Source organism: Cherax quadricarinatus, chromosome 40 (genome assembly GCF_038502225.1).
Source record: "Cherax quadricarinatus isolate ZL_2023a chromosome 40, ASM3850222v1, whole genome shotgun sequence".
In the NCBI taxonomy this organism is placed as follows: Eukaryota; Metazoa; Arthropoda; class Malacostraca; order Decapoda; family Parastacidae; genus Cherax; species Cherax quadricarinatus.
In genome coordinates, this window is record NC_091331.1 from 5,764,095 (window position 1) to 5,790,119 (window position 26,025).

The 26,025-nt window shown below is 38.1% G+C and overlaps 2 protein-coding genes across 2 annotated transcripts in view; one reads left to right on the forward strand and one right to left on the reverse strand.

The window, feature by feature from the left end:
* The window catches only part of LOC128687371 (next to BRCA1 gene 1 protein), a 60,991-nt gene extending 60,498 nt beyond the window's left edge, over positions 1-493 (reverse strand). The window contains exon 1 of the mRNA XM_053774809.2: positions 475-493. The gene's annotated coding sequence lies outside the window, so the exon portion shown is untranslated. The remainder of the gene's footprint in view (positions 1-474) is intronic.
* A 5,713-nt stretch (positions 494-6,206) lies between these two features.
* LOC128687373 (syntaxin-7) overlaps positions 6,207-26,025 on the forward strand; it is a 31,160-nt gene continuing 11,341 nt past the window's right edge. Inside the window, exons 1-10 of the mRNA XM_070092662.1 lie at positions 6,207-6,435; positions 8,446-8,598; positions 9,536-9,605; positions 11,518-11,662; positions 11,851-11,947; positions 13,427-13,429; positions 16,995-17,010; positions 17,049-17,178; positions 17,423-17,578; positions 23,328-23,424. Of these exons, the coding sequence (XP_069948763.1) occupies positions 6,405-6,435; positions 8,446-8,598; positions 9,536-9,605; positions 11,518-11,662; positions 11,851-11,947; positions 13,427-13,429; positions 16,995-17,010; positions 17,049-17,178; positions 17,423-17,578; positions 23,328-23,423 (897 nt within the window). The 5' untranslated portion in view covers positions 6,207-6,404 and the 3' untranslated portion in view covers position 23,424. The remainder of the gene's footprint in view (positions 6,436-8,445; positions 8,599-9,535; positions 9,606-11,517; positions 11,663-11,850; positions 11,948-13,426; positions 13,430-16,994; positions 17,011-17,048; positions 17,179-17,422; positions 17,579-23,327; positions 23,425-26,025) is intronic.

Sequence of the window (26,025 nt, forward strand, 5' to 3'; positions counted from 1 at the left end):
TTAAGTAGTGCTCAGCCGTCTAGAAACACCTGGGATAGATGGCACGCTAGTGTTCAGTACAGCATACGTGCAGTACAGCATGTGTTCAGTACAGCATACGTGCAGTACAGCATGTGTTCAGTACAGCATACGTGCAGTACAGCATATGTTCAGTACAGCATACATGCAGTACAGCATATGTGCAGTACAGCACGTGTTCAGTACATACGTTCAGTACAGCACGTTCAACACACGGACAGTGCAGCACGTGTTCAGTACAGCATACTCATGCAACAACTAGCATTACCCTCACCTACACTGCTTCTACTCTGAATCAACACTTTAGTATACACCTTGCTTCTGAAGGGCTTTCAGTCTAAGGAAGTGGAGCTACCATTCCCTTGGATCACACATGGTTACCTCCATTCCACAGGCGATTAATGACTCCTACGTCTTTAGCTCTTCCCCACAAATACAATGGTGATCTATAAGTACCTGCACGGATGATGATGTAAATCATGTCCCAACAACAACAATAATAAAAATAATGGGGACACGGATGCTGTCACATGACGGCCGCTGCCCCTCGTGAGTAAGCAGTGGCTGACGTACTGGTCCCGGTTATCAGTGAGTGAGAATGATGTAAGTAAGTTTATTCAGGTATACACAAATACAGTTACATAGAATTATCATACATAGCAGCATATGTGTAGAGAACCTAGGATAACCCAAAAAAGCCTGTTAGGTCCTTAATTGATTATGCTGCTCCCATGTTGATATTAGCTAGAGAAAGTTCTCTCTGACCCTTGGAGTTAATGCAGAATGAAGCTCTCAGAATTATTCTTGGGTGTCCCAAATCTACAAAGGTTCTTAACATGAGGAAGGAGCTTGGTATTTCTAGTATCAGTGATAGGACTTGAAATTAACACTGTACTCGGTATTAGACTGCTAAGAAATGAACCAGACACTGTCACAATGAATCTTACTAAGTGTCTAGAAGTAAATACACACAGATCTAAATGGATTGTGAAAACGTGCAATTGCATTAAGTTTTATAACCTACATGAACTGTATCACTGTAGACGATAAGAGCATTTCACCCCTCCATGGAAGATGTGTTCATTTAATATCACATACCTGCAAGTCCCTCTCAAGAAACTCATTGCTAGTAATACCTTCCTTAAATCACTTGTTAAAGCAACTGCTCAAGAAGAAATTTCTCGCCTAATGGATCTAAACGGGAGTCTTCTGGCAGGGCTGCATCTGCTCTTGTTGCCACCTCCCTAGTTAAGAACGATAATAAATTTTGTTGAGTTAGACATAAGAATTAACAACTGGGCGTCTACACTGCAAACTGAATTGTTTGCAATCCTAATAGCGATAAAGCTAACCTATGACACTGACCTTGACTCTATCATCATTAATGATTCTGTCATCATTGAAGGCTCTTGACTCACATAATGACTCCAACAACATGCTCATTGGAGAAGCCATGTATAGATACTCATAAATCAGGGACAAAGGAATTAATGTACAGTTGCTATGGATCCCATCACACATTGGATTACTCCTTCATGATAAAGTTGATATGTTAGCCAAGAAGAGTACCCAGAAGAAGAATATAGAATATAACTTTGGTATATCTGTGTCTAACATTAGGAATAATATTAGGAGAGAAGTAAATAATGAAAATTATTGTTATAGGAATGCAGTTAGAAGCCTGAGTAGATCTATAACCCACTATGATAACATGAACGTAGATAAATATGTTTATGGAGCAAGTTGCAATGTGAACAGACTGACTGATGTTGTAGTGGCCAGGCTTAGGCTTGGTTACAAGTACTTCTGGCAGTTTGGGAGACACACAGATGATGATCAAACTAAATGCAAATTATGTGATCAGGCATATGGTCACTGTCTTGAACACTATATGCTTAACTGTCCACTTATTGAGGAATACAGAGATAGACAGTATAATAACCTATGTGACATGTCAAAATATCTTATTAATGAAAATAAGATACCAGATATACTAAGCAAATTTCCTAAATTTGCTTGTAACAGATAAGTGAACTGTAGATACGTAGATAAATAAAAACCCATATGCACACCTGTTAACCCTTTTGGAGCCTAGTTCCTAGGCCTTTTGTGTATCCATATGCACTTGTGCTACCGTCCACAGGATGGATATGGGGTGAACAGTAAACTAGCCACTTCTGTGGCAAAATCAAAATCTAGCTTGTGTTAGATAAACATAATACCTGTTCTGACCTTGTAAAATATTCTACAGATCACGGTAGGAACACAACTGTGCTGTATCTCATTTTGTTAAATAGAAAAATACGTAACATCCATAATGAGTAGCTAGTAAGTTTATTCAGGTATACACAAATACAGTTACATAGATTATCATACATAGCTGCATATAACATATATGTCAATTAAAATTTCCAGCTTTTAATTTTTGGGACTACCTTAGTGATTATCACAAAAATTATGTTAATCAAGCTTCTAACATTTGTCTATAGCTTGCTATAAGTGATTCACGTGTGACCTAATAGAAATACTAACTGTACTTGACTTTATTGGGTTATCCTATGTTAAATTCAACATATTTTGTTCTGCAACTTCACTGTAAAGGTTTGAGATATGAAGCCTAAATAAAAATGATCAAAGTTGCTGGTAATTATATATAGAAGGGTGTGAAATATATACATCCCAAACGCAAATTAGGGTTTTTTTCGGCCTGAATTTGTAATAGGAACCCGTGTTAATATCCCCTGCTGAAGATTTGGGACAGGAAATTTGCGGGACCTCAAGAATTGTGTGTTGAAATAATTGAAATTTCTCATCGTTGAACTTATTGTTTTCTGCAGCCCACTGAAAGATTTGGTTGATGTCCGCCTGGAGCCTTGCAGTGTCTGCAATGGAAGACACTGTCATGCGGGATGAGGAACCTAGTACTGTGCCTTGTGGAAGAAGTGAGGAAATTATAGATCCATCGACCGACTTTATTCCTTTAGCGCGCATTTTGTGTGTTGATTTAGGACCTTGTCGTAGTGGTAGCTGAGACAGACAGGAGCGACCTGTTCTAAACCCATGTTGCCCTGGGTTGTGTAACTGATGGGTTTCAGAAGCCCCCTTTGTGGATAAGGTGGCTCTCTCATAAAAAATTCATTTTGATATACCATCACTCACCGGGAAGTGCGCCATCAGTCCTTTCACTTAGATCTCTAACTGGCCAGTGTAGGGTCTAGGTGTCAGGCAGGTGTTGCGGTGTGATCCATCTACAGTAATTAAATGGTAAATGGTAATACGAATTTCTTTTGTGTACCCAGCAAGCCTAATCATATACAATCACACAACTTTAATTTACCAGAGTAGTTGGTTTCAGTATTATAATTATTAATTTAATATCAGGTCTAGCTTTTTGTGAGAGTGGTAGGAAGTGGGCATCGAGGGAGTTACAGTCCTACTACCTACTGTGATTTAAGTCCCATTTATCTCACCCAAATTACTTGCAGGTAATAATTCAGGTAATACCCTATGAACCTCCTGCAGCTAATTTACTCACATAATAATAATTCACATTGGGTAAAGGGCTCTTGATCCTGGTAACTGGAGCTACCCTCCACTTTGGTCGCGTGACTTGGCCCTCAAGGAAGGTGTATGGCAGTGAGGTGCTTTGTATCTAAGGAATTGAACTTTTTCCCCTTTTCTTGGATCGAGCCTAAGCACCTTCTCTTTTCCCAGGTGCTACATGACCCCTGTGGGTTCAGGACTCCCCATGAATATAAAAATAATCCACTTCCTTGGATCGAACCTGATTTCCTTCCATTCCTCATAATCTAGGCGCTGTACGACCTCTATGGGTTCAGTGCTTCTCCATAAATATAATAACTAATTGCCCTGCAATTATATGTGAGGAAATGATAGATGAGTGTTGTTAGTGCCTATGTGTAAGAAACTCCAGAGCTGTTGGCTTGTGCCTTGATGCTGGTCAGGTGCTCTTGATCACAACACTTGGAACTAACCCCCTTCCCAGGGTAAAGTTCTAAGTGCAGCCCCTAAGAGTTTGGCGCCTCTCCAAGAATATGATGATAAGAACAATAATGATATATTTTTAATAACTCTTGTTTAATGTACCGCAGTGTGCAGAGACCTAACACAAACAGTAACACATAGAAACAATCAATAGCACTAACACTAACAACAATAGCAAGAACACCATTGCAATATAAGATAGGTGTATAAATTTAGAAATATTTAAAGTAAGTACATTAATTCACTTGTCTTATGCTAGTGTAATCAGGGATGTCACGAGGAGTTGTCAGATGTTTAACAATCCTCACTAAGGCGCTTCTGATATATATCCCTATTGCATTTACGTAAACTCAAATAAAACTTTCCGATGGATGACTAACTTATGTAAGTCCTGTTTTTGTACATGGCACACACTAAAACTTGCATTATATAGAATTTAGTCGTAATTTAAGGATTCTTGGGTAACTGCTCTGCCATAACGAAAACTAATATAACGACATGATGGTTATGTGTTATAGCTGCAGATATAATAGAAATTTTACTTTTATATATCTTTCAATGTTAAAACAAGTGTTCACTTGTTTAAATATGGGTAATTTATGGTGTTAGTTGAGGTAAACGATAGTAAGTCAGGCTGGCGACGGCGTCATCAGCTGAGACACATCGCAGCTCTGCCTCAGTGAGTCACCTGACTTGTATTTTTGCTACTTTTTCTTCATTATTGACATCATTAGTGACTTTTTGGCGATTGGAAAAGCAGTGTGGGCGTTCATGGATTAGTTGATGGGTGTGGGGACATGACTGATGCCTGGGTAGACGTGTGATGATGGGCGAGATAAATTGCTACTGGCTCAACTGGGCTTTCTGTTTTGGAGGAGAGTGGGTGTAGCTGTCAGTCTGACAGGTGTAGCTGTCTGTTTTACGGGTGTAGCTGTCAGACTGTTGTAGCTGCCAGTTAGATGGGTATTCACCTATATGTTTTTGCAGGTGTTTAGTCACAGCTCCTGGCCCCTGCCAGTTTGATGTAGCTCTGTTTGACAGGTGTAGCTGTCAGTTTGACAGGTGTAGGTGTCCAGTTTGACAGGTGTAGCTGTCCAGTTTGACAGGTGTAGCTTTTGGTTTGATGGGTGTAAAAGTCTGTTTGATGGGTATAGCTGTCAGTCTGATGGGTATTTCCATCTGATGGGTGTAGCCATCAGTTTGACAGGTGTAGCTGTCAGTTTGATAGATGTAATCATCAGTTTGATAAGATAAGATTTCATTTGGATTTTTAACCCTGCAGGGTTAGCCACCCAGGATAACCCAAGAAAGGCAGTGCATCATTGAGGACTGTCTGTCGTATATCCATTGGGGTCCTCAGTCTTGTCCCCCAGGATGCAACCCACACCAGTCGATTAACACCCAGGTACCTGCTTGCTGCTAGGTGAACAGGACAACAGGTGTAAGGAAACACGTCGAAATGTTTCTACCCCGCTGGGAATCGAACCCGGGCCCTACGTGTGTGAAGCTTCGCGAGAGCTTTGCCAGCCAGACCACGGGGTCACCCACCAGTTTGACAGGCATATCCATCAGTTTGATGGCATCTGTCAGTTTGACATGTTCAGCTGTCAGTTTGATGGCATCTGTCAGTTTGACATGATCAACTGTTAATTTGATGGATGTAACCATCAGTTATACAAGTGTAATTGTCAGTGTGAATGTGTAGATATGTTTAACAAGTGTAGCTCTCAGCTTTCCAGATGTAGCCATCAGTTTGATGAGTGCAGCTGTCACCTTGATGGGTACTAGTATTACCTGTACTACAGTACCTGCCATAACTGGCGACTTGGCACCTTGATAGTCTTGAGGGGTTCTTGATCTGAGGAACTGGATCTATCTTCCCTCTTCTTTTGATCAGACTTGGTTGCCTTCCATTCCCCAGGCCCTGTATGATGCCATCAGACTTACCACTTCTTCATGATTATAATAATTATAACAGTTATTGGTGTTATTACCAGCTTACCAGATAGCTGTCGAATTATAAATTTGGGAAGTACTGGTGTCTTGATAGTCCTTGACTGGACTGGTCTAACTGTCAAGTTTGTAGGTATATTACTATCATCTGACATTCAAGTACTGTAAGATAAGATTTTGTTCAGATTTTTAACCCTGGAGAGTTAGCCACCCAGCCAAGAAAGGCAGTGTGTCATTGAGGAACTATCTGTCTTATTTCCATTGGAGTCTTAAGTCTTGTTCCCCAGGATGTGACCCACACCAGTTGACTAACACCCAGGTACCTACATACCTGCTCGGTGAATGGGGACAGTAGGTGTTAGGAAACACACCCAGTGTTTCCACCCAGCCAGGAATCAAACCACGGACACTGTGTGTGTTAGGCGAGAATGTTGCCTACCAGGCCACAGGACACCACAGGTTAGTGGTATCCAGTGGCTTATGGGTACTAGTGTATAACTGCCAACTTAAGGGTAATATCTGCAAGCTTGGTGGGTGTAACTACCAACTTGTCAAGAAACTTAAAACTTGGTGGGGTAACCTTCAGATTTTTTCAGTGACTAGTTACTGCTTGGTAATTCTTAAGTGTAGATTTACAGTAACCACTGAAATTATGGAATCATGTGTTATTTGAATATTTTGTACAAATTAGGTTAGTGGTTCTCGTAAATTAGGTATACAGGATATAAAATTAAGAAGTTTTTTTTTATCCTAGTTTCAGGGTTTGTACACTTTTTTTTTCATTCCTCAAGAAACTTAACGAGTCACACATTGTTCAGATATTAATGTGAAATTGGTGACAGAGTATGTGTACTAAGACAAAACTGTATTGCACTGGTACAAAGAACATAATGTGCCTCTCATGCATAGTACATGTACTATAATGTATTGATTACTGATTCTGTAAAAAAAAAAAAAAATTGTGCTTGCCTCCATTTTGCTACTGTAATGTTGAAAGGCTTCTGCTTTAAGGACATCCACAGACAATAGCTTAATTTCTGAGAAACTGGTGTGCTGATTGATCCACGATGGTTTACTACTGTGTGACTGTAATAATAGTAATAATGAGGAAAGTTAATTTTAAAAATGTTTTATGTGAAATTATTTTATTGCAGTGGGTGCAAGTGTTTGCAGTATGTATACAGAGTCACACAGCAGTGAGCATTTTATACAAGTTGTTTGTTTGTTGTAAATTATGTTGAGAAGATTTGATAGTGATAAATATAAAAGAATTTGTAATGTATACCTGGAGTATACCTGGAGAGGGTTTCAGGGGTCAATGCCCCCATGGCCCGGTCTGAGACCAGGCCTCATGGTGGATCAGGGTCTGATCAGCCAGGCTGTTACTGCTGGCCACACGCAAACTGACATACAAACCACAACCCGGCTGGTCAGGTACTGAGTTTAGGTGCCTGTCCAGTGCCTTCTTGAAGACAGCCAGGGGTCTATTGGTAATCCCCCTTATGTATGCTGGGAGGCAGTTGGGCCCCTGACACTTATTGTGTTGTCTCAAGGTACTCGTGGCACCCCTGCTTTTCGTTGGGGGAATATTGCATCTCCTACCGAGTCTTTTGCTCTTGTAGGGAGTGATTTTCATGTGTATAGTTTTGTGGAACAAATCTTTGTGGTGGGTGTCAAACCAAGTTAAAAGTACGTATCAGGAAGGCATGGCAAAACATTTGCATCTCTTTGCAAAAACTATGAACACTAGATGTATTTTGGTTAAATAAAAGCTATCTGAGAAAACATCTCAAAGTTGCTATTTAAAACAACACATGATCACAGTTTTGCTTTTCCCATCATACACCACATGGAGCAGGATTTTTATTTATACTGGTCATACTCACTGCACAGACTCATTCTCACGACCATGTCTAGGTCAAAAGTTACAGCTCAGAGCTTATCTGAGGGAGCTGTGCTCAAAACGTAAGATCTGAATGAGGGACCCTGGCATCAGTAACGTAGATTAATGTGATGACCACTCAGTGTTAATGAAGAAAGCTAACAGATATTAATGCTTTCTTGAAAACTTTACAAATGACAGAAAAAAATGACATTTATTAACCTTGTTGAAAACTAGAGTTGAACATCTTGACTGAAATGTAGGTCACAATCAGATGGAGGAATGCATACATATGGTGGCATAAAACTTTAATGCATATTGTAATACCAAACTATCAGAAAGAGAAGAGGTTTGCAATACTAGACTACAAATTCGTAATTCTGTAACTATTACATAAGAACATAAGATAGTCCTTTCATTGAACTGTCCTACTGGGTGGCATGAAGAACTTAAGGCTGTATATATATTGTTCACGTGTACATCACTATATGTACTATTTTAAAATAAAGGATCCCTGAGTGTTGTACATAGTTCCTTTAGTAAATATTGCTTAATATTTTCCTAAATGTACGTTATTATTATTTCAGGCCTGAATAAAGAAAATTTACATACATTTAGCGAAGAGAAGAAGGCAAGAATGGATGGTATGACGTCGTACCAGAGTAGCGGCACCCGTAATGGTGACCTTCAAAAATATTCGCATAATATTGGTTCAAATATCCAGAAAATTTCACAAAATGGTAGGTATAAAATAACAGTGATACATATCACACTAAATTACATTTTAAGAGAAATTTACTTAACGTAATCTTTCACCTTGATAAAGGCATCTTTTGGTTGTTAAATATATATCCTTTCAACAATGTTGCTGTTACTACTAGTAACACTTCATTGGGGTGCATTGATTCTGATGATTTGATCATAGGGATGCATTGATTTTGATGATTTGGATCAAATATGATTATCTCTAGTTTCTCTGGTGATGTATTACCCTTATGGGTAGTGCTTCCCCAGCACTTCATATATTAATATATTAATATTAATGAATATGTCATAAAAGTTTAATAATGTAGATATTAAATTACCAGCATCAGTGGTTTTTTATACACTATATTAGTATCATTTTAGGTAGTAGGTTGGTAGACAGCAACCGCCCAGGGAGGTACTACCGTCCTGCCAAGTGAGTGTAAAATGGAAGCCTGTAATTATTTTACACGATGGTAGGATTGCTGGTGTCTTTTTTTTCTGTCTCATACACATGCAAGATTTCAGGTACATCTTGCTACTTCTACTTACACTTACGTCACACTAGTTCCTCTCACCTCCATGGGGAAGTGGAACAGAATTCTTCCTCCGTAAGCCATGCGTGTTGTAAGAGGTGACTAAAATGCCAGGAGTAAGGGGCTAGTAACCCCTTCTCCTGTATATATTACTAAATGTAAAAGGAGAAACCTTCGTTTTTCCTTTTGGGCCGCCCTGCCTCGGTGGGATACGGCTGGTGTGTTGAAAGAAAGATTAGTATCATGTTTTGCCTTACATTTTTACACATTCTCATGAGTCAAACATTTTGTGCTGTTGTGATCCATTGGTGGCACCATTTTTATTTTTTTCTTGTTTCTCTCTATTCATATATTTTATTATTTCTTCAGATGTGTAATTAGTCTGGTTTACTTTCAGTCAAATCTATGCAGCAGCTGGTGAACCAACTAGGCACAGATCAAGATAATCAACAGCTGCGAGCTCAGCTGTAAGTAAATTCTGCAGCTTTTTTTTAAAGCTTGTTGACAATTTTGTACCTAGGAAGTAATCGCAAGCACAGTCCTAGGAGAAACCTAAATGCTTCTATCCTTTAAGTGCTTGCTACTTTCTTGCTAAAACTGTGATTGGTAAATTGTGGTTTGACTAGTGCAATATACAATTAATTTAAATCTAAGTAGCTATGAAGCATTTTGAGCAATAGGTCTGGTGGCCTGAATCAGGAATCAGCCTATACACCATTCTCAGTCTGTTGTTCAGGTTAGTGTACAGATTTTAATGGCAATTCTATGAATTTTACCTTAAATGACTTCCTTTCATACAGATGATCATAACTTCACTGCCTAATATAATTTTCAATATTTCCCTAGCATATTTTACCAGCATGTAGTGACATTACTGTTTAACTCTTTGACTGTCAAGACCCCTGCTCACAAACTTGCTCTCAGTGTCGAAGAATTAAAAAAAAAAAAAAAAAATCTTAATGAAATGATTGAGAATCTTTTCCCGATGGTAATGACACCAAAAGTACGAAATTTGATTGAAAACTTACGGAATTACGCTCTCATGAACTTAGTGATATCAGCGATATTTGCGCATCTGCGATTTCACCCACTTTGAGCCATATTTTCGGCCAATTCCATTGTTTCAGTCGACTAGACTCATAGCTATTTCTTTAGAACTCCATTTGTTTTATCAATTGAGTACAAGAAACTGCCCATTTACTGATTTCAACTACCCAATAAAGTGGTCAGAAATTGTCAATTTGGCCAATTTCATGCAAATTAAAAAAGATGCCAATTTCAAAATAGGGTTCAGAATGAACAATGCAGACATTCCTGGCACTATAACAACATTTTCTCTGTTCATCAGTCATGTCTCCAGGCCCCTCTTATATTACTCTTGCTTTCTATTTTGAATTTTTATTCACACAAAAAATAGAAGATTTACTGTCATGCAGACTACTGCATTATTGTAATAATTGTATAAATGATATCAACCCATTCATGACTGCATATTAGAATGGCTAGTTGGACACTTATTGGACAATGACATACGTCATTTGTTTACTCTTGAACATCGGCAAAAATCGAACATTTCCGCTACTTGGAGCTCAATTTCAAGGTCCTTTTCAACATGAAACCAATCAAAATCATCTCTATTTCTGTAATATGTCTTCCATTCTATCAAATGAAACCAAGAGAACGAGAATACAACCATAAATACTAGTATGTATGTGAAAATACACCTCGGAGGTTCTTTTTTTCTCGTGCACTGCATGCTGCAGGATTTTTTTTAGACTGTGCACACTGACCATACAGACCCATTCTCTCACATGTGGGCCTACCAGCTTTCTCCTGATTGATTTGAAGCCGCTAGAATTTTGGAGTATAAATACATTAAAAACACTGGCTCGTAAGACCTATATATACGACCAAAACAGTCAAAGGTTTAAAGGGAATACTGTACTATAATAATAGTGATCTGATTTCTCACATGAGGAGAACAGTATTTCTATAATTTAAGAAGTCTCTTTCAGTTAGCAGTTTGTCACTTTCCTCTCACTACGCTTAATTACTACTTGTATAGTGCTGAAAAGTTAATGACTTTTTGGATTAAGAGTTGTTCGTTTTTGTATACTGTATAATTCGCATTGAGTACTGTAGATGGTGGGTCTCAACATGCAGTTTATCATTATGCTTGTTTGTTTTGCTCTTAGACTTGACTTCTTTCTGTTCTTGAGAACAAACAGTGAACTGATCTCTTCTTTTATTTTCTTTCCATCACTGTATTAGTTAAGTGTAACATGTGGTATTTTCCTTTTACCCTTAATACCCTTTACTGTGTGGAGAGTTCATGAAATGTAAAACAAAATCTTATCTCTTTGTAATTAATATTTTTAGACACCAGGTGCAGCACTACACAGGAGGTTTGGCCAAAGACACAACTGTTGAACTCAGGACATTCAAATCTTTATCAGTTCCCCATGGCCAGGATGCCCGGACGTGGCACATGCAGGCAGAGCGACTTACACGGGAGTTTTCACAGGTATTTTTATAGGTCATTTGTGGTCCTCTTACTACCATATTTGAATTTGATGTTGGGGTGAATGCTATCATTATTTTTTGAAAAGGAAACATTTTGAATTTTCACACATTATAAATTTTTGAATATTATTTAGACTAGAATCAGTATGAATTATAGTCATTAGTATCTATGAAGATTTATTTTTACAGGCTCTCAATGACTTCCAAAATGCTCAGCGACAAGCCGCAGCAAAAGAAAAAGAGGCACTTAAGAAGGCTCGAGCTGACTCTGATGCTCATTTTTTCGGTTAGTATGGAGGTTGACACATTGATACACAGGGACAGGGATGCGTTCCTGAAAATTTGTGCCTGATGGAAGTTAATGGTATATGAAGTGAAGAGCATGTGGGGAAATATAGGATTATGCTCTTGACCTCCTAATTTGCCAGACAACTTTTTTAAAATATTCTTCTAGGTACAAATTTTTACATTTTATTTTATCTTGCATTCTAGTTGTTAATTGTTGACAGGAAATATGTGGAGAGAGTTGATGTAACTTTACTGGGCTGAGGTGGATTGCTTTGGTTTTTGTGTTGATGTGGGTGCAGGGTTGTCAGTAATTTAAAATGGAAAAGTGTAGTGAAGTAATGAGGGGCTCTTGATCCAAGGAATTAAACCTGAACTGCCCTTCCTTGGATTGAATCTGATTGCCTCTCATTCCCCCAGGCTCTTTATTTTCTTTTCATTATCTCTAGCTATATGAATGGTGGATTCTCTCAGACTAAAAGTGTGAGCAGTCTGCATTCCATGTGCACTGCCTCAATGCATGTCAAAGATACATGCTGTTTTTTCTTTTTGCCTGAAGCATTATTAGTATTCCTCTTGGGTGCCATGAAATGAGATGGGGGTGATGAAAACATCCAAAATTGTTTGATAAACACAGTAAGTCACATGGCCTTCCCAGGCATGTGTAGCAGTGGGGAAAAGTGAGGAGCTGTGCCTCTCCAGACACTTTAAAGTATCTAGGTGAGTACAAATAGGAAGTGCGTCTGTCCTGCACCCGGCACACAGAGGCTCAAGCCTTCACTGCGTCTTGCACTGAATGACCCACATGGGTTTAGCTTTTAACATGAATGTAAATGTTATAAATAGTTTTTATGAGGATAGTGAGGCTCAGGTTAGGGAGTGTAGAAGAGAGGGAGAATACTTCCCAGTAAAAGTAGGTCTTAGACAGGGATGTGTAATGTCACCATGGTTGTTTAATATATTTATAGATGGGGTTGTAAACGAAGTAAATGCTAGGGTGTTCGGGAGAGGGGTAGGATTAAATTATGGGGAATCAAATTCAAAATGGGAATTGACACAGTTACTTTTTGCTGATGATACTGTGCTTATGGGAGATTCTAAAGAAAAATTGCAAAGGTTAGTGGATGAGTTTGGGAATGTGTGTAAAGGTAGAAAGTTGAAAGTGAACATAGAAAAGAGTAAGGTGATGAGGGTATCAAATGATTTAGATAAAGAAAAATTGGATATCAAATTGGGGAGGAGGAGTATGGAAGAAGTGAATGTTTTCAGATACTTGGGAGTTGACGTGTCGGCGGATGGATTTATGAAGGATGAGGTTAATCATAGAATTGATGAGGGAAAAAAGGTGAGTGGTGCATTGAGGTATATGTGGAGTCAAAAAATTATCTATGGAGGCAAAGAAGGGAATGTATGAAAGTATAGTAGTACCAACACTCTTATATGGATGTGAAGCTTGGGTGGTAAATGCAGCAGCGAGGAGATGGTTGGAGGCAGTGGAGATGTCCTGTCTAAGGGCAATGTGTGGTGTAAATATTATGCAGAAAATTCGAAGTGTGGAAATTAGGAAAAGGTGTGGAGTTAATAAAAGTATTAGTCAGAGGGCAGAAGAGGGGTTGTTGAGGTGGTTTGGTCATTTAGAGAGAATGGATCAAAGTAGAATGACATGGAAAGCATATAAATCTATAGGGAAAGGAAGGCGAGGTAGGGGTCGTCCTCGAAAGGGTTGGAGAGAGGGGGTAAAGGAGGTTTTGTGGGCAAGGGGCTTGGACTTCCAGCAAGCGTGCGTGAGCATGTTAGATAGGAGTGAATGGAGACGAATGGTACTTGGGACCTGACGATCTGCTGGAGTGTGAGCAGGGTAATATTTAGTGAAGGGATTCAGGAAAACCGGTTATTTTCATATAGTCGGACTTGAGTCCTGGAAATGGGAAGTACAATGCCTGCACTTTAAAGGAGTGGTTTGGGATATTGGCAGTTTGGAGGGATATGTTGTGTATCTTTATACGTATATGCTTCTAAACTGTTGTATTCTGGGCACCTCTGCAAAAGCAGTGATAATGTGTGAGTGTGGTGAAAGTGTTGAATGATGATGAAAGTATTTTCTTTTTGGGGATTTCCTTTCTTTTTTGGGTCACCCTGCCTCGGTGGGAGACGACCGACTTGTTGAAAAAAAAAAAAATATATGAAAGTGTTGAATGATGATGAAAGCATTTTTCTTTTTGGGGATTTTCTTTCTTTTTTGGGTCACCCTGCCTCGGTGGGAGACGGCCAACTTGTCGAAAAAAAAGAAAAAAAAATATGGAGAGGAATCAATACTTTTCTGATGAGCTTTTGGCATGTTTTTATAGTTCACAGTTTTATCCTCTTTGGAACAAAATAATTATTTTTTTTTTTTTACAAATTCAGTCTTATTTTTCATGACATTCTTATTTCATTGAGTGCTAGTATACCTTGTAATTTGGCATAGCCAAATTTGTAAGTTAGTTCTCTTATAAAGCTGTTATATATTGAGTGAGTCTCTACAAATGCAATTGAAAAAGTGCATCTAAAATTTAATAGCATTTACTATGTTGACCTTTTCAAGTGCTATTCAATTTTTGGATGATCTCAGTTTCAGTAGAGGAGCTGTAAGGCAGCTGACTTACTATATATTTGTGTAAAATACTCTCGTATAATATTTTTATTAAACACTTGATGTAGAAATGGAGCTCTTTGTATTGTACAATACATGTAAATTGAGAGAAAGATAATGCAAACTGTTGAGTAGACTTCAGGATGTACATGTTTATAGAGGGGCCACAGATATATCAGATCACTTTCTAGTTGTAGCTACACTGAGAGTAAAAGGTAGATGGGATACAAGGAGAATAGAAGCATCAGGGAAGAGAGAGGTGAAGGTTTATAAACTAAAAGAGGAGGCAGTTAGGGTAAGATATAAACAGCTATTGGAGGATAGATGGGCTAATGAGAGCATAGGCAATGGGGTCGAAGAGGTATGGGGTAGGTTTAAAAATGTAGTGTTAGAGTGTTCAGCAGAAGTTTGTGGTTACAGGAAAGTGGGTGCAGGAGGGAAGAGGAGCGATTGGTGGAATGATGATGTAAAGAGAGTAGTAAGGGAGAAAAAGTTAGCATATGAGAAGTTTTTACAAACTAGAAGTGATGCAAGGAGGGAAGAGTATATGGAGAAAAAGAGAGAGGTTAAGAGAGTGGTGAAGCAATGTAAAAAGAGAGCAAATGAGAGAGTGGGTGAGATGTTATCAACAAATTTTGTTGAAAATAAGAAAAAGTTTTGGAGTGAGATTAACAAGTTAAGAAAGCCTAGAGAACAAATGGATTTGTCAGTTAAAAATAGGAGAGGAGAGTTATTAAATGGAGAGTTAGAGGTATTGGGAAGATGGAAGGAATATTTTGAGGAATTGTTAAATGTTGATGAAGATAGGGAAGCTGTGATTTCGTGTATAGGGCAAGGAGGAATAACATCTTGTAGGAGTGAGGAAGAGCCAGTTGTGAGTGTGGGGGAAGTTCGTGAGGCAGTAGGTAAAATGAAAGGGGGTAAGGCAGCCGGGATTGATGGGATAAAGATAGAAATGTTAAAAGCAGGTGGGGATATAGTTTTGGAGTGGTTGGTGCAATTGTTTAATAAATGTATGGAAGAGGGTAAGGTACCTAGGGATTGGCAGAGAGCATGCATAGTTCCTTTGTATAAAGGCAAAGGGGATAAAAGAGAGTGCAAAAATTATAGGGGGATAAGTCTGTTGAGTGTACCTGGTAAAGTGTATGGTAGAGTTATAATTGAAAGAATTAAGAGTAAGACGGAGAATAGGATAGCAGATGAACAAGGAGGCTTTAGGAAAGGTAGGGGGTGTGTGGACCAGGTGTCTACAGTGAAACATATAAGTGAACAGTATTTAGATAAGGCTAAAGAGGTCTTTGTGGCATTTATGGATTTGGAAAAGGCGTATGACAGGGTGGATAGGGGGGCAATGTGGCAGATGTGAAAGCAGTGAAGAGTTTTTACGAGGATAGTGAGGCTCAAGTTAGAGTATGTAGGAAAGAGGGAAATTTTTTCCCAGTAAAAGTAGGCCTTAGACAAGGATGTGTGATGTCACCGTGGTTGTTTAATATATTTATAGATGGGGTTGTAAGAGAAGTAAATGCGAGGGTCTTGGCAAGAGGCGTGGAGTTAAAAGATAAAGAATCACACACAAAGTAGTTGTCACAGCTGCTCTTTGCTGATGACACTGTGCTCTTGGGAGATTCTGAAGAGAAGTTGCAGAGATTGGTGGATGAATTTGGTAGGGTGTGCAAAAGAAGAAAATTAAAGGTGAATACAGGAAAGAGTAAGGTTATGAGGATAACAAAAAGATTAGGTGATGAAAGATTGAATATCAGATTGGAGGGAGAGAGTATGGAGGAGGTGAACGTATTCAGATATTTGGGAGTGGACGTGTCAGCGGATGGGTCTATGAAAGATGAGGTGAATCATAGAATTGATGAGGGAAAAAGAGTGAGTGGTGCACTTAGGAGTCTGTGGAGACAAAGAACTTTGTCCTTGGAGGCAAAGAGGGGAATGTATGAGAGTATAGTTTTACCAACGCTCTTATATGGGTGTGAAGCGTGGGTGATGAATGTTGCAGCGAGGAGAAGGCTGGAGGCAGTGGAGATGTCATGTCTGAGGGCAATGTGTGGTGTGAATATAATGCAGAGAATTCGTAGTTTGGAAGTTAGGAGGAGGTGCGGGATTACCAAAACTGTTGTCCAGAGGGCTGAGGAAGGGTTGTTGAGGTGGTTGCGGACATGTAGAGAGAATGGAGCGAAACAGAATGACTTCAAGAGTGTATCAGTCTGTAGTGGAAGGAAGGCGGGGTAGGGGTCGGCCTAGGAAGGGTTGAGGGAGGGGGTAAAGGAGGTTTTGTGTGCGAGGGGCTTGGACTTCCAGCAGGCATGCGTGAGCGTGTTTGATAGGAGTGAATCTTTTTTAATACTTGACGTGCTTTTTGAGCCTGTAACTTGAGTCCTGGAAAATATGTATATTTCAGTAGTGAAAGCACCTAGCCATGGAGCGGTGTGATAAAAAAAAAAAAAAAAAAAAAAAAAAATAATGCTCTTCTAGACTTGGGAGAAACGGGCAACAAAGGGCGTTCACAGCAGTCACAAATGCAGATCCAGATGGAGCAAGAGCAAGAAATGCAAGCATTACAGGAAAGAGAGACACAGATACGCCAGTTAGAGGTAAAACAATATTTTACACATTCCAGAATTTTTTTTAATGGTTGGTATTTTGTTATGAAACCAACTTTGATAAATTCAAGAGGTGAAGGGTGCATTAATGGATAAAAGCCTCTACTTAGTGTTTAGGAAATTGTATTGTGATATGAACCACTGTCTTTAATATTATAACATCATCTGTGATAATTATATGTTGACTGGTTTAAAGTTTATTATTTTAGTTGCTTGAACCATTTCACTCTTTCAGTCTGATATTATGGATGTAAATCAAATCTTCAAAGACTTGGCAACAATGGTTCATGAGCAGGGCGAGATTGTCGACTCTATAGAGGCAAATGTTGAATCTGCTCAGGTCCACGTTTCACAGGCATCAACACAGCTCTCTCAAGCTAGGCAATACCAGGTAGATTTGAATGTTTTGTTTATTCTAATAAGCAGCTTCATAAGTCAACTAAACTGAATACTGTATAGTTCAGCACATTCCACATTCTGTATAAAGGCTTGTAGTATGAACATCAGCATTTTATCACATGTACTTGCATACATATATGCATATACATGCATGTATGGTGCATGAATAAAAACACATTCACACGCCTATCCACCCATCCAACCGTCAATCTATCATCCATCTCAGCAGGCCCAAGTCAAGACCCACCACCTCCACTTCCCCCATTATAACAACAATCCCACATTGTCCCCTCTCCACATATTTATAATGTACAGCAACCCCAACTTCACCTCTTCCCCTCTACACAGGTGCAGTGAACAGAAAGCTTGGACACTAAAAATCAAAGCATTGTAAAAGATGCAGATGAATTATCAAACAAGAGTTATGAAAAATTGATAATAAAGGCAACCCTAGACATCATAGCTATTACAGACAAAACAAACTTATATGATTACAGATGTCATATTAACAGTAGAATATCAAGTAATATGGAAAAAATAGGAAATGAGAGGGAAAAGGAGATGTACTGATAATCACAAATCAGTGATGTTTTGAAGAGATGAGAGAGATTAACAGAAAGGAGTCAAATGGTTACACAGTAGGAGACCCAAAGTAGTAGTAGCAGCACCAGTGATCTACAACCCCCTACCAAATAGTAGACCATCATAGGAATATGAAGACAGCTTGGCTCAACCTAAGATTCAGAGAGAAAAAAATAAAAACTGTTCGAGCATGGAAACACTTTAAGAAACAAAAATTCAAAAGGGCCAGAGCATGGAAATCTTTTTGAAAACTTTTGATATTTCTTGACACCTGTGAGGGGCTTTTGATCCAATGAATTGGACTGGCTCTTCCCTTCCTTGGATTGAACCTGAATGCCTCCCATTTCCCTAGATGCTATATGAACCTTGCAGAGTTAGTACTCCCTCTGAATGTAATAATAATTTTAGAAAGCAAAGTGAGCAGAAGACCCAGAAATGAATGTGCCAGTGTAAGAAGAGAAGTTGAATAACAATTTGAGAATGACAGAGTTGCAAAAGCTAAGCCTGAACAATGAAGTCTGTTAAAATCTGAACAGATTTTTTTCAAAAAAGTGTTCTCAATAGAAACTGGCAACACCAAAGTTAAAGAGAAAGGGTACACCACTGGGTACTGAACACCATACAAACAACATGGGAAGAGGTGAAAAAACTTATGAGTGAGCAGTGGGACCTGACAAAATGTCACCATGGATTCGGCAAGAGGCAGCAGATCTATTTCTCACTTTGTGAGAAATGGTTTTTAAAAACAATAACTAGCATGAATTTAAAGACAAGAAATCTTGTTTCACAAACTTGTTGGAGTTCTATGACAAATTCACATAAGTGAGGTAGGAGAGGTTTAGGAGGATTTCATATTCTTGGACTGCAAGAAGACATTTGATATTATACGTTAAGAGACTGGGACACAAACTTTAGAAGCAGGCAGGCTTATCAGAGGATAAGCTACATTTGATCGAAAGAATACCTTGTGAGAAAAGGTGTCATAATGATAAAATGTAATGTGGGGTTCTGCAAGGATCAGTATTGGGACTAGTACTCTTTCTGGTACAGTATATGTAAATGATATTCCATAAAGGACATGCGTGTTTGTAGATGATAAATTTAGGCAAGATGTTTTGAAAGCACATCCACACACTCAAAGCCTCTTACCCAAATTCTCCATTAGCACCTGCTCATATCCCCTTGCCCATGCAACAGCCCAGGTAATATAACTTGGGCTGCTGCATTGAGAGGTTCAGTGCATTTTACCGACCCTTTAAACTTGGATAAGTTCTATTTTTTTTCTCATAGTGACTTATACTTTGTAGGTCAGTTTGAGCACTGGAATTGGCCTAAAATAGGCCTAAAAGTGGGTGAAATCACAATGAAAAGTGCTCCCCTACGTCCAGCTTTATGCCTGTGTAATTCTTTAGTTTAATTTAGTTTTACACCACATTTTTCCATTTTTGTTCTCATTACCTTTAGAAAAAGATTCTCTACCATTCGTTAATTTTAACCCTTTCAGGGTCCGTGCCATTGATCTACGGCTTTACATTCAGGATCAAAACCGTAGATCTACACCATGAGCTCAGCTCACTCTGATAAGCTGTGAGCAGTAAATTTGGGCCTAGATATGAGAGAATACATCTATATGGAATGTGTGCACCACATAAAATAAATCCTGCAGCACACACTGCATAATGAGAGAAAAAACCCGAGACCCTAATTTTCGATTAAAACAGCGACTTTGCAGTGTTTTTTCGTATGTTTTTTATAGTTGTATTTGCAATTTCTTGGTCTCATTTGATAGAATGGAAGATATACTACAGAAATAGAGATAATTTTGATTTGTTTTAGTACTGGAAATGGCTTGAAACTGAGCTCAAAGTAGCAGAAATGTTAAATTTTTGCCGATGTTCAAGAGTAAATAAATGACCTCACAAGTCTAATACATGACAGCTGGTGGGTCTAATTACATTCACAAGTGTGGTGATATTATTTATACAATTATTAGAGTATTGCATAACAGTAAATCTTCTATTTTTTGGTTTGAATAAAAATTCATTATGTGAATAAAAGATCAAAATGGAATTCATTTGTAAAGCCTGAAAACGGAACTAATGAACAGAGGAAATGTTAGTTTAGTGCCAGGAATGCCTGCATTGTTTATTCTGGACCCTATTTTGAAATTGGAATATTTTGAACTTTGCATTAAATTGGCCAAATTACCAATTTCCAGTCACTTTATTTTGTTGTTGAAACAGTTGACTTGGTGATTTCTTGTGCTCAATCAATAGAATAGAAGTAATACTAGTGAAATAGCTAAGAATTTGGTTGGCTGGCATACTGTAATTGGCCTAAAATGGGAGTCAAAGTCGGCAAAATTGCCGATGTTTAAATATTGCCGACACATCAAAATTCGCAAGAGCATATTTTGTCAGTTTTCCATCAAATTTCGTACTTTTTGTTTTATTACTTTCAGAAAAAGATTCTCTACCATTTCATAAGAAAAAATAACAAAGTTTTTTTTTTTAAAATTCTTGGTCCCTGGTGCACACTTTGAAATTTGGCCTCCGGACCCTGAAAGGGTTAAAAGACTTATGACACATACTGGACTTTTAATTTTTTTTTTTATTTATTTGTGGGGGCAAGGGTGATATGATAGTCATAAAGTTAAGATTAAATAGACAGGGAAGGGAGGGAGATGAGGGAATATCATTTACACTTCACACATGCAGCATAGGTTTTGAAGGAGGTTTCTGGGCAACCAGAAAGCCCTCTGGACATGCTCCTGAGTAGTGCAGTGCTCTGAGTTCTGATGTGTGTAGGTTGAGGGGTATTACCAACAGGTATGGTAATAAGATGGTACAGAACAAACCTTTACAGGCTATGTTGTGCTCTGGGTAGTGCTTTATCAGAACTTGATAAAGCTCTGTCTACAGGAAAGTATAATCTACAGTAAAGGTTTACTCTTGCACCAAATACCTTTCTACCTGTTTGGGTGCCACAGTTTTTGTTTTAGACTGATAAGTGTTTCTTTTTCTGGTCACCCTGCCTTGGTGGGAGATGGCCTGTGTGTTAAAAGAAAAAAAAAAACGAATAAATATTAGTCATGCTGCACCATTTCATTCATTAATAATTTTCCTTACATGGGAAGTTGCAACTACTGTATCATTATTTTCACCCTAATTAGATTTATTAGTGCATATAGCAGTGCTGACTTAGGCTTACAATAAAAGCCCTGTAAAACCATTCTGAAAATTGTGTGTGAGAGAGATTGGCTTTGAAAGTTCTTCTCTCGAAGCCTGGCTCTAAATCACATTTCATTCTTGATGCTTGGCTAACCAGGCTGTTGATGGCAGTGGCCTGCAGGCATATATAGCCATTATGACCTTCTTGATTTGGCACTTATATCAGATATCATGTTCTTGAAAGCGACAAATTGATTGATATTATTACAGGCATCATTATACTTGAAATTAAATAAAAGTTGCAAATAATACACAAGAGGTATTAAAAATTGATGAGTTTACTCAGGGTTTCAATGGAATTTGGCATAATACTTTAAAGATTGACTACAGTTCTCCATTTTGTATCAGATTACATTAACAATAGATGCTTGTTACTGTATATTTGCAATAACTGTTAGGCATTATATTACTAAGGATCAGGGCCTTGTGAATAATGAGAAACACTTCTTCTTCATTAAGACCTTAGGTTTGAGTGAAAGATTGGCATTTATTTTCTAGATGTAGGAACATATAATTTAGATTATTTTAAGTGGCACACATGTAGTGTTTAACAGTACAAAGCTTGTATATAAGCATGGTTATTTTGAGCATGTTCTATCAGTACTGTATAATTGTTGGTTTATCAGGGGGTAAATGTAAAGCTGTATTTGTGTGCATTTGATCATTTTATGAAATCCTGGAATAAAATGCAGGTAATTATGAGTTCATTGCAGATACATTCTTAAAGCTTATTTTTTGTTATGCTTTTTTAAATATTATTTTGCAAAATAAGAGATTTATTTTGAATTAGTGAAATTTATGTGTTGATGCATTGTGCAGTTATATATACTGTACAGTAAACTCATCAATTACAGTATATTTGTAAATTTGAGGGGTCATATATTATTTTGTACTGAGGAAAACAAAAGATTTATTGAGTTGTAATACACTGGGTTTTATTTATTGGTATGGTAATTTTTTTTCCACAACTAATGAGTCAAGGACGAAGTATAGGCATATTGTATAACGGCGACAAATAATGAGGATTTAACCAATGATAATCTAACAGAGCCATGGACAGATTCTTCGACACTGCTAGAATACTTTCTCACTATTCATTCCACTCAAACAGTTCTTCATAAGAAAAATTATTATCCATTGATTTTATGTTCTTGCAGAAATATATTTCATAGAAGGTAGGAAAGACTTTATTTCTTTTTAAATAGTATTTTAAAAATAAAATGTTTCTCCTACCTCTAGTGAAGTATTGTCTATATATAACACACTGTGTACAAGCTGAATTAGAAAAGGAAATACTGCATTGAAAATGGTGAGCATTCTTGAGGATGTATGCAGGAGTGGATTGCTAAACAATACTGTGAGTGCTAAAAAAGAAAAGCAAGGTTCTTTTGTTTAAGAGACTTAGTATCCACTGTCTGATATTGGCTTAAAGAATAACTGGAAGCTGGGAATGAGTTATGTTGTGTTATATTTTAAAGTATGACAGTTATCAGTTTGCAGTGGTATACAATACTTTTATTATGATATTTGCTTTTTCTGACATTCTTAGTAAGTTTTGTGTAGTGCAGTACATGCTGTTGTTAACGTATTCACTATATACTATACAATACTTGTATTTTACACATTACAGTAACAGTATTAGATTAGGAAATTGCTCATATTCTTACTATTATTTTTTGGAAATTTCGAGTGTGGTAAATAAGGTTGATGCCCTTTTTCAGCAATTTCATTATTAACATAGACTTTAGAGGGCTAAGTAATTAATGTATTATTTTTTGTTAATTGAAGAGTTTACTGTAGTTGTTTGTTTATTTAGGAATGTGAAAGACTGTAGTGGCAAGAACATCACAGGTCTCTTCAGTGGTCAGCACATCTCAACACAATTATTTTAATTTTGCTGTTTCTTTCCTTTTTTTTTTTTTTTTGTAGAACAAAGCACGTAGAAAGAAGATTTGCCTTGTTGGTATTGGTATAATACTGTTGGCCATTGTTATTGGGCTCATTGTTTGGTCTTCATCACATTAAGGTAAGTTATTGAAAAGTCCACTACAGTGACTGATTCATTAAATTTCAACATAAAATTTTTTTTTTTTTTCTGAGGCATGTGTACTCATCTTGTGAGAAGTTGGAATTTGGTTGAAGCTCTGATTCTGCCAATGGAAATCAAAGTTTACAATTTTAATTACAGTAATAGGTACAAGTCAATTGAAACTATAGTATAACTTTCTAGTCCTCACTTAACATTATTCCTTTGGGATTAACTGTAAAACTCTTTATTTAACTGTTGAATTACATTAAACATTTTGCATAAGTCATAAGTACATGTGTCTTGTGTGTAAGATAATAGGATTAGGAGGGTTCATTTGACTAACCATACCAGACCTTCATTTCTACCAGATTCCAACTTCTCTCACGACATTCATGCCATATATAAATACATAGTGTACATTTTTTAGCATATCAGCTGTCTCCCACTGAAGTTGGGTGACTCCTAAAAAAGAGAAAATACGTACCTTCATCATTCATTCATTCAATAGTTGTCTTGCAAGAAGTGTGCTGATTTCACACTTCAGATGACCCTACAAATTGCAACATTCTCATTAGAGGACAGGAAGTGAGATATAGTGTCTGACTAACCAGTTTTCCTGAATCCCTTCATAAGTGTTACCTTGCTCACACGCCAATAGCATGCCAAGTTTTAAAAACCATGTTCCTCCACTCACTCCAGTTTAGCACACTCACTCAAGCCTGTTCAGTATTCAAGCCCCAAGCATGCAGAATCTTCTTTGCCCCCTCCCTCCAACTTTCTTGGATAATCCCCAACCCTTCCTCTATCCCATACTTATATACCCTTCTAGTCATCCCAGTCTGTCTCCCCCCCCCCCCCCAACAAGTCGGCCGTCTCCCACCGAGGCAGGGTGACCCAAAAAAGAAAGAAAATCCCCAAAAAGAAAATACTTTCATCATCATTCAACACTTTCACCTCACTCACACATAATCACTGTTTTTGCAGAGGTGCTCAGAACACAACAGTTTAGAAGCATATACGTATAAAGATACACAACATATCCCTCCAAACTGCTAATATCCCGAAACCCCTCCTTTAGAGTGCAGGCATTATACTTCCCATTTCCAGGACTCAGGTCCGGCTATATGAAAATAACCGGTTTCCCTGAATCCCTTCACTAAATATTACCCTGCTCACACTCCAACAGATCGTCAGGTCCCAAATACCATTCGTCTCCATTCACTCCTATCAAACACGCTCGTGCACGCCTCCTGGAAGTCCAAGCCCCTAGCCCACAAAACTTCCCTTACTCCTTCCTTCCAACCTTTTCGAGGACGACCCCTACCCCGCCTTCCTTCTCCTACAGATTTAAATGCTCTCCATGTCATTCTACTTTGATCCATTCTCTCTAAATGACCAAACCACCTCAACAACCCCTCTTCAACCCTCTGACTAATACTTTTATTAACTCCACACCTTCTCCTAATTTCCACGCTCCGAATTTTCTGCAAAATATTTACACCTCACATTGCCCTTAGACAGGACATCTCCACTGCCTCCAACCCCCTCCTTGCTGCTGCATTCACAACCCAAGCTTCACACCCATATAAGAGTGTTGGTACTACTATACTTTCATACATTCCCTTCTTTGCCTCCATAGATAACGTTTTTTGACTCCATATATACCTCAACGCACCACTCACCTTTTTTCCCTCATCAATTCTATGATTAATCTCATCCTTCATAAATCCATCCGCCGACACGTCAACTCCCAAGTATCTGACAACATTCACTTCTTCCATACTCCTCCTCCCCAATTTGATATCCAATTTTTCTTTATCTAAATCATTTGATACCCTCATCACTTTACTCTTTTCTATGTTCAATTTCAACTTTCTACCTTTACACACACTCCCAAACTCATCCACTAACCTTTGCAATTTTTCTTTAGAATCTCCCATAAGCACAGTATCATCAGCAAAAAGCAACTGTGTCAATTCCCATTTTGTATTTGATTCCCCATAATTTAATCCCACCCCTCTCCCGAACACCCTAGCATTTACTTCTTTTACAGCCCCATCTATAAATATATTAAACAACCATGGTGACATTACACATCCCTGTCTAAGACCTACTTTTACTGGGAAGTAGTCTCCCTCTCTTCTACACACCCTAACCTGAGCCTCACTATCCTCATGAAAACTCTTTACAGCATTTAGTAACTTACCACGTACAGGTCTCCCTCAACATTCGCGAGGGTTAGGGGATCAAGAGCCTCGCGAATGTTGAAAAACTGTGAATGTTTGGTGCCCCAATATATTGTAGGGAAATATAATACAATACTGCTTCCTTAACTTGTTGAACCATGAACAATAATAAAATACATGAAAACGTCGTAAATTGTACTAAATATATACATGTTATGCTTTAATAACATGTATGTTATTGTATGATATTGGCAGTTTGGAGGGATATGTTGTGTATCTTTATATGTGTATGCTTCTAGACTGTTGTATTCTGAGCACCTCTGCAAAAACAGTGATAATGTGCGAGTGTGGTGAAAGTGTTGAATGATGATGAAAGTATTTTCTTTTTGGGGATTTTCTTTCTTTTTTGGGT